Here is a 14,737-nt window from a genome sequence, read left to right as displayed (position 1 = left end):
CATTACAATCATAACACATCAGGTGACACATGCACAACCCATATAGTCAGGAAGAAACCTCAGGCAGAGTCCAGCAGCCACCTAGGGGACCCCCTTTCAGGGCTAGTTACTTATGAACAGATTAAGGTCGCTGTGACGCCCGTCGCCCGGGCAGCAAAGACTAGGCAAGGGTGAAAAGGTGAGTCTTCTGGTGCTTCCTGAAGGAGTCAATGGAGATTGCACTTCTATCAACGGGGGCATTCCATCTCTTGGGCACGTAACATTCGAAAGCTGCGTCACCATTGCCGTAAGTAACTACCATTGAGGACAGAGAGGTCATGTCCTCGGTATTTGTTTTCAGTAATGTAAAATTTATCTATGATGAAAATCAATATATGATCAACAATGATAAATTCAGTCTGTATACACCATCGACATTTATCCTCATGGCAGTGATTAATGAAAACAAACTTTTGAGTTTGACTGAAGTGTTTGAAGCGTTCTAAATGTACAGCATGCTGTACAGCACGCAGCATTTGACATCGGTTTGAAAATGTCTGGTTACGGCCCTGTGGGTCACCAATGTTTTTCGAGGTGGGGTCCTTAGCAGCTTGCCATCAGTGGATCTGAGAGTTTGGACAGGGGCATTAAAATAGAGTATGTGAGAGATTGAACTGGGAGCAAGTCAATTTAATGCTTTGAACACCGTTAGCAGAATCTTAAAGTCAATTCTGCAGGAGACAGGCAGCCAATGTAGGTCTGCCAGAACAGGAGTGATCAAATGCTCTCTCTCTTCTTCTGGTCTTTCTTAAAATTCTTGTCGCAGAATTCTGCATGAGTTGCAGTTTGTCAAATTATTTTTTTGGCAGCCCAGAGAAGAGAGCATTACAGTAATCTAGTCTACTGGTGACAAAAGCATGAACAAGTTTTTTCGGCGCGAAGTTGGTAACATTCCTAAGATGGAAGACAGTAATCTACAGTAGGCTTGAGTATAGAGCTAAGCATTTTTCTCTTTTGGGCCAATGAGTAGAACTTCAGTTTTATTTTCTTTATTTTTTGGAAATCAATGCTCAGCCATTCAGTGATGTCAGACATGCAGTTGGTTAAGGCATGAATGTCGGTGGTTTGGTTAGGCTCAATAGCTGTGTATCATCAGAATAATAGCACACAGCTAGCATAGCAGCTAATTGTTTCACTCTACCTCAACATGGAAGTTCGGAAGATTGCCTCTCACGGTTCTTTCAATATTGCACCGTACAAACGCAATTTGCAATGTACTCTAGTGCGTACAAAATTGACACAAAATACATATTGCAACGTGTTCATGCATGAAAAGTGCACACACGCATATCCTGCAGCAAGGACTTACTAAAAAAAAAATAGTTTCACGTTTTGGTCAGTTAGCACAACGGTGTCTTTGCCAAGGTCACTCCAGTTCTTACTATGTAGTTACTATACACCAAAGGCTTTGGGACAGTGTTTCCTTCTTTTAATCATAGACAATTCAGTGGGGTGGGTCGACAAGGTACAGGAAACTAGACCACAGATGCATGCAGGCAATACACACATCGACTCGGCTGACTTTCCCCCTCAGTCCCACTTCCCCCCCCCAGCTCCACTTCCTCTATAGCCCCTCCCCCCTCCCCGCTCACCCTTGTTTCCATGGACAGGAAGAAGGCCGTCCTTCAGGTTACCGAGCTCTAATATATGTCACACTAGGACACTCAGCTCCAGCATCGCACACTTAAGACAACTGTTACAACAAACCCCAAGGCCCCACTCACCTCTACTACATCTGAAGAGTTGAAGATGAAGCTCTGCTGTGCTGTGGCTGTTGCCGTCCTGGTGCTGGCTCTCTGCTTTCAGGGAGACAGCCATAGTAAGTTTATTCCCCCATGGCTTTCTATTTCATTTTTGTGTTTCTTTTTTGTCATATTTATTATGTGTTCATCATTTTATGTTCATGTCATGTTTGTATTTTCCCAGTTATTCTAGAATATTTTATATGTGCCATGTATACATTGTAAAACATTCCAAGTCAATTAAAAACAAAAATACAAGTTTCCCTGCTGCCTTACATTTGTAAGTCAACTCAACTTGAGGCAACTTACCTCAACTTAACTCAACTTAACTTGGAAACTTAAGGAAGCAAGGCGATTTAAGTTTTCTACTTTTAACTGGCTGCAATGTTTTAGAATTTGTATTTGTAGAGCAAGCATATTGGCATTGCCGGCCCTTGGCATAGACTGTGTAGGCAAATGCTAAGGGCGCCACTCAAGTAGGGGGCGCCGCACCAGAGGATCAGGGATTAAAAAAAATCTAACAAATCTAATCTAATCTTTTCTTAAAAATATAATACATCATTACAATGAACACAATGAAAGTAAATCAACATTGATATAAATAAACAATGCCTCATTTGCCGCCCCCCTGCACTGTTTAAGAATTTAAATTGCAACAAACAATTGCAAATTGCATTTTTTTGCGCGTAGGGGGCGCTGAATTGAACAAGGACTGGCCCTGCATATTGGTATTATTTTGCATGAAATTGAAAACAAATAATTGTGTTCCATATGTAGTTTTGATAATAATGTACTAGTTCCCACACGGTTGAAATCAGACTAATGGTGGTTATAAATGTTTTGTAGTATTTCTACCTTCTCTGTTTTCTCCTTAAACAATTCTAACAAACCCAATATTCTTTTTTAGCTGCCAGCCCGGAGAAATGCTGTTTTCAATATTACAACAAGCGGATTCCTGCAAAGAGGATAAAGGGCTATAATATGACCCATGCCAACTGCCCCAAAAACGGGGTGATGTAAGTTTTTGTTTATGTATTATTTTCATAACAACACATTTTACTTAATGCATGACTGTCTCTCATAGATTACTAGAGAGAAGTTTCACTAAACTCTGGTCATTTTACTTGGTACTGTTATTACTTGAAATTAATACATTTGGCCTGGACTGTGGCTCAAACGGCCAAGGCACCATAGAGTTATGTCAGGGTGGACGAAATGGTTTGATCCAGTCCGAGGTCATTTCCTGATCCAAACGTAGAAAATGTAGCTTTGCTGCTTCAAGTTGATCAACCACATGAAAAGATTTTGAAAACAGTGTTTTTCAAACTACTTCAGTGTTAGTAGGTCTACTTTTTATACAGTTTGATTAAGGTTATTTATCTCATTGTTTTTCTTGTTTTTATCCACAGCCTCAGTACTGTCTGCAACAAAGTGCTTTGTGCTGACCCGAATACCAAGCACGTCAAGGCAATTATGGAGAAAATCAACAATCCGTTTGGACATCAGACCACCACCTGTTGACCCTGAGATCAGCCTGGGTTAAATCCATGAACACGTCACGAACTATACGCATACGAGTGATTCTACGATTCCCCTACGCTTTTGGCAAAAGCAAAATGTCAATTATCAGTATTTTTTTTCAACTAAATGACCTAGATGTTTACATAGTGTATATATTTAAGTTTCCAAACAAACAAATTGCCAAAAAAGGGAGTCCAAGGCACTCTTCTTGTGAAAAAATATTAAAAAGCCTTTATTGAAACATGGCTAAAAGTTTTAAAACATGGGAGCAGAGACCCACGCGTTTCGGCGCAAGCCTTCTTCAGGGTAACTGCTCAAACAGGAATTCCTAATGATATACACCTGCCAAGCACAGGTAGGAAGTCACATGAACCATTTCCCAGGTAAAAATTACATGCAAGAGCCACTAGGTGGCCACACAGGTGTCAAAAGCCAGTAAAATGGCCAGAGAGAGAGAGAGAGAGAGAGAGAGAGAGAGAGAGAGAGAGAGAGAGAGAGAGAGAGAGAGAGAGAGAGAGAGAGAGAGAGAGAATCACATACAAGAGCCACTAGATGGCCATACAGGTGTCACAGGCCAGTGAATGGCCAGGTAGAGGGGAAAAAAAACATATATACAAACAAAAGAAGATACATCAATAGCCACTAGGTGGCAACCGGCTTAGATAAGGACAGCTACCAATACTAGAAAACCACTTATAAACTGAGAAATCATTACAAAAAAGGACTAAAATCAATTTCTTCATTCAATCCTGGGTATGTCATGGCCTGCATAGTGTATATGTAGAAAGTTTCCCTTTGTAGTAATAATTTTAACCTGTCACCACCCCTAATATTCTTTTTGATTGTTTCTAAACCTTCAACCATTAACCCATCTGGATTGCTATTGTGTGCTGTGTGAAAATGTTTAGCCATAGGATAATCCAAGTTAACCTTCCTAATGGCATTTTTATGCTCGGAGACTCTGTCTTTTAGACGCCTTTTTGTACGGCCTATATAAAAACAGCCGCAGGAGCATGATAAACGATACACCACAAAGGTGGTATTGCAGTTGATGAATGCTTGAATGTTATATGTTTTGTTAGATTTGAAATCAATAAATTGTTTGCATTCTTTCATGTTGGAGCAATGGTTGCAATGACCACATTTGTATGTACCAGTTATCTGTCTATGGAGCCAGGTGGTCTTTTTTTCCACATTAAGATGGCTAGGTACAAGTTTGTCTCGAAGGGTGGGGGCCCTTCTAAATGTAATTTTGGGGGGGACTGGAAATACTTCTCTAAGAGTAGGGTCACTTTTCAACAGGTTCCAGTTGGACAAAATTATCCTTTTAATCGGATTGGCAAAGCTGCTATATTTTGTGACAAAGTAAACTTGATCTTGACTAGATGACTTTCTTTTCTTCTTTTTGAACAGATCTGTCCTCTGAGTGGAGAGAGCTTTTTCATTGGCAGACTGTACAACATCAGTTTGGTAGCCCCTCTGTGTAAAACGATGAGACATGATTTTGGCCTGCTTCTCATACTCTAGGTCTGAATCACATATACGTCTCAGGCGTTGGAATTGTCCAAAAGGTATATTATTTTTTAGCCAAACTGGATGGAAACTATCTGCTCTCAACATAGTATTTCTGTCTGTAATTTTGCGGAAAACCGTAGTATGGAGCCGGCCATCCAGTCCTTTTGAGATAGTTAGATCTAAAAAGTTAATAGTTGTTTTTGAATGTTCCATAGATAGTTTAACATTCCTATCATTATTATTCAACAAATCATGAAACATAGACAACTCATCTTCAGAACCGGTCCAAATTAGGCAAATATCGTCTATGTACCTCCCGTAGTACTTTATCTTGTCACTATAGACATTATTGTAAACACATTCCTTCTCCCATAGGCCTAGAAAGAGATTTGCATAATTTGGGGCAAAACATGCCCCCATGGCAGTGCCACATACCTGAAGGTATAATTGGTCTTGGAATAGAAATATGTTATTTTTCAATGTCCATTCAGTGAGTTTAATTAAGAAATCGGATGGAGGTGAGCAGTCAGTAGGCCTGTTGGATAAGAAGTGGTTTAAAGCTTTTAGTCCATCGCCATGAGCAATATTCGTGTACAAGGACTCTACATCCATAGTGACCAGATACGAATCATCAGAAACGGTCATCTCATTCAAGATCTTTAAGACATGAGTAGTGTCCTGTATATAAGACGGGAGCTGTTGGGCGAGAGGCTTTATATGAAAATCTATAAATTGGGAGGCAGGTTCTGTAAGAGAACCATTTGAGGATATAATGGGCCTTCCTGGTGGACATTCAAGGGACTTGTGTACTTTTGGGAGCATATAGAATGTAGGTATACGGGGATGTTCACATAAGAGGAAATCGTGTTCTTTTTTTGATATCCATCCAGCCTCCATGGCTGTGGACAAAAGTTCATTCAGTCTCTCTTTTGTGCGATCCATTGGATTGGAAGACAGTTTTTTGTAGAAATCTGAGTTGTTCAGTTGTCTTAGGGCTTCTTCAATGTATTTTTCTTTGTTGAGCACCACAACAGCGCCCCCTTTGTCAGCTGGCTTCACGACTATTGAATCATTTTTTGCTAATTGGTCAATGGCCACTTTTTCAGATTTAGTCAGATTCTCCCTAACCTTCTGAGCAGAGTTGCTGAAAAGTTCTTCAATTTCATAATCCACTTTTTTGGTAAAAGCAGTTAATGTAGCATTCGAAACTGGGGGCATAAAATGTGATTTTGGTCTGAAGGGTGAGCTTTGAACAGTTGTAACACTTCTTTCGCTGTGATGGTGGTACCAGGCTTTAAGGTGGAGGCTGCGGTAGAATCTGAACAAGTCCACTTTAGTGTTGAATTCATTTGTGTGGTAGGTAGGAGAAAAAGAGAGTCCTTTTGACAACACGCTGACACAATCAGGAGATAAGGGTGTATTAGATAGGTTGATTACTGTTTCATTCTGCTCCTGAGAGTCGGCGGTGGTTGCTGCGATGCTCTTTGTCTTTGTCCTCTTCCTCTTCCTGCCCCTCCTTGTTTTTTTGTTTTTATGATGGATCTCCCAGGTTGCGGGCTTTCGTCCAAAAAATCAGAAGAAGCATAAGATGATGCATTGGAGAAGGCAGTGGATTCTTCATCACTGCTCATGAGGTTGAAGGACACAGACCTCCGTCGTTGTGTTTCATAGCGTTTCTGTTCAGGCCAGCGGTAGACTTTCCCTTCTTTGTAGTCATTTTCATCTCTTTTAAATTTCTTGACTTTCTGTTGTCTCACCCAGTCTGTCAGTTTCTCAAGATCCTCCTTCAATTTGTTTTCAAATGGCAGCTTTTTCTGTTCATCATCAATTGTAGATATTTGTGTCTTCATTTCGTCAAGTTTTTCTTGTGTCGCTTCTCTCTCCTTCTTATTGTGCTCAATTATCAACAGAATGAGGTCCAGTGAGCAGTGAGCATTTATTTAGAATGCCTTCCCATCTGGATCTAAAATCTGGATCTTCTAAGCCAAATGCTGGGAATTTCTTAATGCGCAGGCCTCTTGGAATACGGCCTTCGCGCCAGTAATCAGACATATTGACAATGTTCCAGTGCAGCCTAATTTCTCTCTCAGACAGCTTTTTTAACTTAAAGTATTTCTTTTTCAAGTCTGGTTCAACTTCAGGCAGTCCAGGTGTATCATCAAGTAAAGACTGAGTTACAATAATGTTCTTGCCTTGCTCACTTGAATATGAGAATGCTGTGCTGTGTCCATTCTCCATCTTGAGCTTGTTTGTAGAACTTTCCAATACCCTCAGAGTGCGGGTAGAGCTACTTCAGAAAAGCACTTCCCCAGTGCTGAGTAGTCATCAAGTGAAGAGAAAATCCGAAGTGCTCAGGGAATTGTTCAGAAAAAAATCTTGAAGGTGCTCTTTGGTGTTGGGGAAAAAAATATCTTGTCAAAAAAGGGAGTCCAAGGCACTCTTCTTGTGAAAAAATATTAAAAAGCCTTTATTGAAACATGGCTAAAAGTTTTAAAACATGGGAGCAGAGACCCACGCGTTTCGGCGCAAGCCTTCTTCAGGGTAACTGCTCAAACAGGAATTCCTAATGATATACACCTGCCAAGCACAGGTAGGAAGTCACATGAACCATTTCCCAGGTAAAAATTACATGCAAGAGCCACTAGGTGGCCACACAGGTGTCAAAAGCCAGTAAAATAGAGAGAGAGAGAGAGAGAGAGAGAGAGAGAGAGAATCACATACAAGAGCCACTAGATGGCCATACAGGTGTCACAGGCCAGTGAATGGCCAGGTAGAGGGAAAAAAAGGATATATACAAACAAAAGAAGATACATCAATAGCCACTAGGTGGCAACCGGCTTAGATAAGGACAGCTACCAATACTAGAAAACCACTTATAAACTGAGAAATCATTACAAAAAAGGACTAAAATCAATTTCTTCATTCAATCCTGGGTATGTCATGGCCTGCATAGTGTATATGTAGAAAGTTTCCCTTTGTAGTAATAATTTTAACCTGTCACCACCCCTAATATTCTTTTTGATTGTTTCTAAACCTTCAACCATTAACCCATCTGGATTGCTATTGTGTGCTGTGTGAAAATGTTTAGCCATAGGATAATCCAAGTTAACCTTCCTAATGGCATTTTTATGCTCGGAGACCTTTTTGTACGGCCTATATAAAAACAGCCGCAGGAGCATGATAAACGGTACACCACAAAGGTGGTATTGCAGTTGATGAATGCTTGAATGTTATATGTTTTGTTAGATTTGAAATCAATAAATTGTTTGCATTCTTTCATGTTGGAGCAATGGTTGCAATGACCACATTTGTATGTACCAGTTATCTGTCTATGGAGCCAGGTGGTCTTTTTTTCCACATTAAGATGGCTAGGTACAAGTTTGTCTCGAAGGGTGGGGGCCCTTCTAAATGTAATTTTGGGGGGGACTGGAAATACTTCTCTAAGAGTAGGGTCACTTTTCAACAGGTTCCAGTTGGACAAAATTATCCTTTTAATCGGATTGGCAAAGCTGCTATATTTTATAGCCACCTAGTGGCTATTGATGTATCTTCTTTTGTTTGTATATATGTTTTTTTCCCCTCTACCTGGCCATTCACTGGCCTGTGACACCTGTATGGCCATCTAGTGGCTCTTGTATGTGATTCTCTCTCTCTCTCTCTCTCTCTCTCTCTCTCTCTCTCTCTCTGGCCATTTTACTGGCTTTTGACACCTGTGTGGCCACCTAGTGGCTCTTGCATGTAATTTTTACCTGGGAAATGGTTCATGTGACTTCCTACCTGTGCTTGGCAGGTGTATATCATTAGGAATTCCTGTTTGAGCAGTTACCCTGAAGAAGGCTTGCGCCGAAACGCGTGGGTCTCTGCTCCCATGTTTTAAAACTTTTAGCCATGTTTCAATAAAGGCTTTTTAATATTTTTTCACAAGAAGAGTGCCTTGGACTCCCTTTTTTGACAAGATATTTTTTTCCCCAACACCAAAGAGCACCTTCAAGATTTTTTTCTGAACAATTCCCTGAGCACTTCGGATTTTCTCTTCACTTGATGACTACTCAGCACTGGGGAAGTGCTTTTCTGAAGTAGCTCTACCCGCACTCTGAGGGTATTGGAAAGTTCTACAAACAAGCTCAAGATGGAGAATGGACACAGCACAGCATTCTCATATTCAAGTGAGCAAGGCAAGAACATTATTGTAACTCAGTCTTTACTTGATGATACACCTGGACTGCCTGAAGTTGAACCAGACTTGAAAAAGAAATACTTTAAGTTAAAAAAGCTGTCTGAGAGAGAAATTAGGCTGCACTGGAACATTGTCAATATGTCTGATTACTGGCGCGCGAAGGCCGTATTCCAAGAGGCCTGCGCATTAAGAAATTCCCAGCATTTGGCTTAGAAGATCCAGATTTTAGATCCAGATGGGAAGGCATTCTAAATAAATGCTCACTGGACCTCATTCTGTTGATAATTGAGCACAATAAGAAGGAGAGAGAAGCGACACAAGAAAAACTTGACGAAATGAAGACACAAATATCTACAATTGATGATGAACAGAAAAAGCTGCCATTTGAAAACAAATTGAAGGAGGATCTTGAGAAACTGACAGACTGGGTGAGACAACAGAAAGTCAAGAAATTTAAAAGAGATGAAAATGACTACAAAGAAGGGAAAGTCTACCGCTGGCCTGAACAGAAACGCTATGAAGCACAACGACGGAGGTCTGTGTCCTTCAACCTCATGAGCAGTGATGAAGAATCCACTGCCTTCTCCAATGCATCATCTTATGCCTCTTCTTCTGATTTTTTGGACGAAAGCCCGCAACCTGGGAGATCCATCATAAAAACAAAAAAACAAGGAGGGTCAGGAAGAGGAAGAGGACGAAGACAAAGAGCATCGCAGCAACCACCGCCGACTCTCAGGAGCAGAATGAAACAGTAATCAACCTATCTAATACACCCTTATCTCCTGATTGTGTCAGCGTGTTGTCAAAAGGACTCTCTTTTTCTCCTACCTACAACACAAATGAATTCAACACTAAAGTGGACTTGTTCAGATTCTACCGCAGCCTCCACCTAAAAGCCTGGTACCACCATCACAGCGAAAGAAGTGTTACAACTGTTCAAAGCTCACCCTTCAGACCAAAATCACATTTTATGCCCCCAGTTTCGAATGCTACATTAACTGCTTTTACCAAAAAAGTGGATTATGAAATTGAAGAACTTTTCAGCAACTCTGCTCAGAAGGTTAGGGAGAATCTGACTAAATCTGAAAAACTGGCCATTGACCAATTAGCAAAAAATGATTCAATAGTCGTGAAGCCAGCTGACAAAGGGGGCGCTGTGTTGTGGTGCTCAACAAAGAAAAATACATTGAAGAAGCCCTAAGACAACTGAACAACTCAGATTTCTACAAAAAACTGTCTTCCAATCCAATGGATCGCACAAAAGAGAGACTGAATGAACTTTTGTCCACAGCCATGGAGGCTGGATGGATATCAAAAAAAGAACACGATTTCCTCTTATGTGAACATCCCCGTATACCTACATTCTATATGCTCCCAAAAGTACACAAGTCCCTTGAATGTCCACCAGGAAGGCCCATTATATCCTCAAATGGTTCTCTTACAGAACCTGCCTCCCAATTTATAGATTTTCATATAAAGCCTCTCGCCCAACAGCTCCCGTCTTATATACAGGACACTACTCATGTCTTAAAGATCTTGAATGAGATGACCGTTTCTGATGATTCGTATCTGGTCACTATGGATGTAGAGTCCTTGTACACGAATATTGCTCATGGCGATGGACTAAAAGCTTTAAACCACTTCTTATCCAACAGGCCTACTGACTGCTCACCTCCATCCGATTTCTTAATTAAACTCACTGAATGGACATTGAAAAATAACATATTTCTATTCCAAGACCAATTATACCTTCAGGTATGTGGCACTGCCATGGGGGCATGTTTTGCCCCAAATTATGCAAATCTCTTTCTAGGCCTATGGGAGAAGGAATGTGTTTACAATAATGTCTATAGTGACAAGATAAAGTACTACGGGAGGTACATAGACGATATTTGCCTAATTTGGACCGGTTCTGAAGATGAGTTGTCTATGTTTCATGATTTGTTGAATAATAATGATAGGAATGTTAAACTATCTATGGAACATTCAAAAACAAACTATTAACTTTTTAGATCTAACTATCTCAAAAGGACTGGATGGCCGGCTCCATACTACGGTTTTCCGCAAAATTACAGACAGAAATACTATGTTGAGAGCAGATAGTTTCCATCCAGTTTGGCTAAAAAATAATATACCTTTTGGACAATTCCAACGCCTGAGACGTATATGTGATTCAGACCTAGAGTATGAGAAGCAGGCCAAAATCATGTCTCATCGTTTTACACAGAGGGGCTACCAAACTGATGTTGTACAGTCTGCCAATGAAAAAGCTCTCTCCACTCAGAGGACAGATCTGTTCAAAAAGAAGAAAAGAAAGTCATCTAGTCAAGATCAAGTTTACTTTGTCACAAAATATAGCAGCTTTGCCAATCCGATTAAAAGGATAATTTTGTCCAACTGGAACCTGTTGAAAAGTGACCCTACTCTTAGAGAAGTATTTCCAGTCCCCCCCAAAATTACATTGAGAAGGGCCCCCACCCTTCGAGACAAACTTGTACCTAGCCATCTTAATGTGGAAAAAAAGACCACCTGGCTCCATAGACAGATAACTGGTACATACAAATGTGGTCATTGCAACCATTGCTCCAACATGAAAGAATGCAAACAATTTATTGATTTCAAATCTAACAAAACATATAACATTCAAGCATTCATCAACTGCAATACCACCTTTGTGGTGTATCGTTTATCATGCTCCTGCGGCTGTTTTTATATAGGCCGTACAAAAAGGCGTCTAAAAGACAGAGTCTCCGAGCATAAAAATGCCATTAGGAAGGTTAACTTGGATTATCCTATGGCTAAACAGCACAGCACACAATAGCAATCCAGATGGGTTAATGGTTGAAGGTTCAGAAACAATCAAAAAGAATATTAGGGGACAGGTTAAAATTATTACTACAAAGGGAAACTTTCTACATATACACTATGCAGGCCATGACATACCCAGGATTGAATGAAGAAATTGATTTTAGTCCTTTTTTGTAATGATTTCTCAGTTTATAAGTGGTTTTCTAGTATTGGTAGCTGTCCTTATCTAAGCCGGTTGCCACCTAGTGGCTATTGATGTATCTTCTTTTGTTTGTATATATGTTTTTTTTCCCCTCTACCTGGCCATTCACTGGCCTGTGACACCTGTATGGCCATCTAGTGGCTCTTGTATGTGATTCTCTCTCTCTCTCTCTCTCTCTCTCTCTCTCTCTCTCTCTCTCTCTCTCTGGCCATTTTACTGGCTTTTGACACCTGTGTGGCCACCTAGTGGCTCTTGCATGTAATTTTTACCTGGGAAATGGTTCATGTGACTTCCTACCTGTGCTTGGCAGGTGTATATCATTAGGAATTCCTGTTTGAGCAGTTACCCTGAAGAAGGCTTGCGCCGAAACGCGTGGGTCTCTGCTCCCATGTTTTAAAACTTTTAGCCATGTTTCAATAAAGGCTTTTTAATATTTTTTCACAAGAAGAGTGCCTTGGACTCCCTTTTTTGACAAGATATTTTTTTCCCCAACACCAAAGAGCACCTTCAAGATTTTTTCCTGAACAATTCCCTGAGCACTTCGGATTTTCCCTCCACTTGAAAACAAATTGCCAAGCTTAATCTTAAATCATTTGATAAATACTCTAATGAAAGCGAACATTTGCTTAATTATTTTGTCAACAGTGTTATGGACAAATACTATGTCATTTCAAACATATATAAAAATACTACAGAGTTGAAACAATATATGTTTGAAAGTGCTTATGTCCCTTAGCAGTAATGTTGTCTTTAATCTGTGCAACTGATATAGAAAATGTGATTGTTGAGCTTCATAAGTAGGATTTTATGAGTCACTGTGATACAGACTGACGCATTTTTCATCATAAATCCCTGTAACGTCTGATTTGAATATAGTCACCCTCCTTACACAAGACTTCCTTCTCCAGAGATAATCCCTAGTGTATGTTCATAGGATTTTCCCAACACATAAGGGATCAATAGCGCAAAAACACTTTCAAAACAGTCAACGGTGTTACTCAACGGTGTTACGGTCAAGTCTGCACTTTTTTAGGAGAAAAAAACAGAGCAGACAAACCCATCTCCCTAGAACACAAATTATTTAGTTTGTTTGTCTGTCAATATGGAGATAAATTGGCAAAAACATACTCCTCCTCAACTGTCATCAGTGTTGCCAGATTGGGCTGGTTCCCGCCCAATTGGGCTGCTTAGGATGGCCGGGTGCGGGTAAAAATGGCATCTATCAGAAAAACCTTCCCACTGCCATATAAATCAATAGAATTGGGCGGGTTTTTAGGGCGGATTTTGATCACTTTTTGGGCTGGAAATCATCAGCCTCATCTGGCAACCCTGACTGTCATACTTAATTGTAACACCATTGACGGTAACACCGTTGACATTTCAGCCATTTTTATGGTGTTGTGCTAACTGAGGACCTCAGAAGTTCCACCACAACACCGTAATCAATTCATGTATCTGTATGCTTTATCTGTGATTTTCTAATTCAGATTCTTATGAATATGTTGATAACACCGTTGACAGGCAATTTTCCCGCTATGAGAACATGAAAAAGAATGGATTAAATTATGGAAGGATGGAGCTCAATATTTACCAAAAAGTCTTCCCGTATCCTGCCAAAGAGGTTATGACATCACGTGATGTTATTCGTATGGCCTAAGACCAAACCATTACTGATTTATGGAGGAGGTTTCAGACCGTGACACCGTTAACACAGTTTTCGTGGACAAACACAAAATGGCAAATTTCATGTATAATGGAAAGGACAGTGGTCTTTCTGACAGTTTTGTCATATTGTGATGATTACTGTGAATCAACATTTGCAATCGTCTTGGGCAAAACAAGTTTCTTTACATGCTAATATGAAGACTGAATCTGACATTTGGAAAACAGGACGGCATGAAAACGCCCAAAACCAGTATTAAATATTCATTCTTGCTGAGGGAAATAATGCTATGTCTACACTTTCTGTATTATATGAAAGATAAATGTTTTCTAATGTCCAAAACATCATTGGATGCAGTTAATAGTTAGTGGAATTGCCAAATAAAATCCACGGACTTAAAAGTGTAGGCGAATTAGAGAATCACTCATACGTATAAACAGTTTGGCACGTGTGCATCAACATGTTCTAAAGTGAGGCGTCAGCACACCTGAAATCCTTTTTTTCTGTGTTTTATTCCATGGCAGAATTATGTTTCAATTATTGAGGTCCTCTATGAGAGAATTACGATTCGTTCGAAATATAATTCTGTCATGGAATAAAATATACATTCAGTATATTAAAAAAAAAAAGATTTTAAGTGCGTGGACTGTTTAAAGGTGCCCTTTGTAATATTTGTGGTTATTTGTTTCCTGAATTCATACTGCCTTTTCACAAATGTTAACTTTTTCATGAATAAGTATTCATTGACTGGGAAAATTGCACTTTATATACTGTAGGCCTACATGAAAAGGGGGATCTTCTCCATTGTCTGCCATTTTGAATTTCAAAAAAATAGACATTTGGAGCTACAAAACTTACTGTACTTTGGTCATACTAGTAAATATTACTGTATTATTTTGTTAACATTCATGAAAAATTCATTTGTCAGTAGGCAGCACGGTTTCAATGAGCAGCATAGTTGCAATTCCTACTGTGGCCACCATCCACAGTGCACCTTCAAGATTTGAATATATATCTTCCATCTCAAATAAATCCATCAACACGCCATCAGCTAAATGTGTCCTTCTCTG

The 14,737-nt window shown here is 39.9% G+C and overlaps 1 protein-coding gene across 1 annotated transcript in view; it reads left to right on the top strand.

Annotated features, from left to right (window-relative positions):
* Positions 1 to 1,731: 1,731 nt before the first annotated feature.
* Positions 1,732 to 14,737, top strand: part of LOC134468657 (C-C motif chemokine 4 homolog) — a 31,108-nt gene continuing 18,102 nt past the window's right edge. Inside the window, exon 1 of the mRNA XM_063222553.1 lies at positions 1,732 to 1,858. Within this exon, the coding sequence (XP_063078623.1) occupies positions 1,789 to 1,858 (70 nt within the window). The 5' untranslated portion in view covers positions 1,732 to 1,788. The remainder of the gene's footprint in view (positions 1,859 to 14,737) is intronic.

This window comes from Engraulis encrasicolus, chromosome 18, assembly GCF_034702125.1.
Source record: "Engraulis encrasicolus isolate BLACKSEA-1 chromosome 18, IST_EnEncr_1.0, whole genome shotgun sequence".
In the NCBI taxonomy this organism is placed as follows: Eukaryota; Metazoa; Chordata; class Actinopteri; order Clupeiformes; family Engraulidae; genus Engraulis; species Engraulis encrasicolus.
This window is presented reverse-complemented; position numbering and strand designations above follow the sequence as displayed.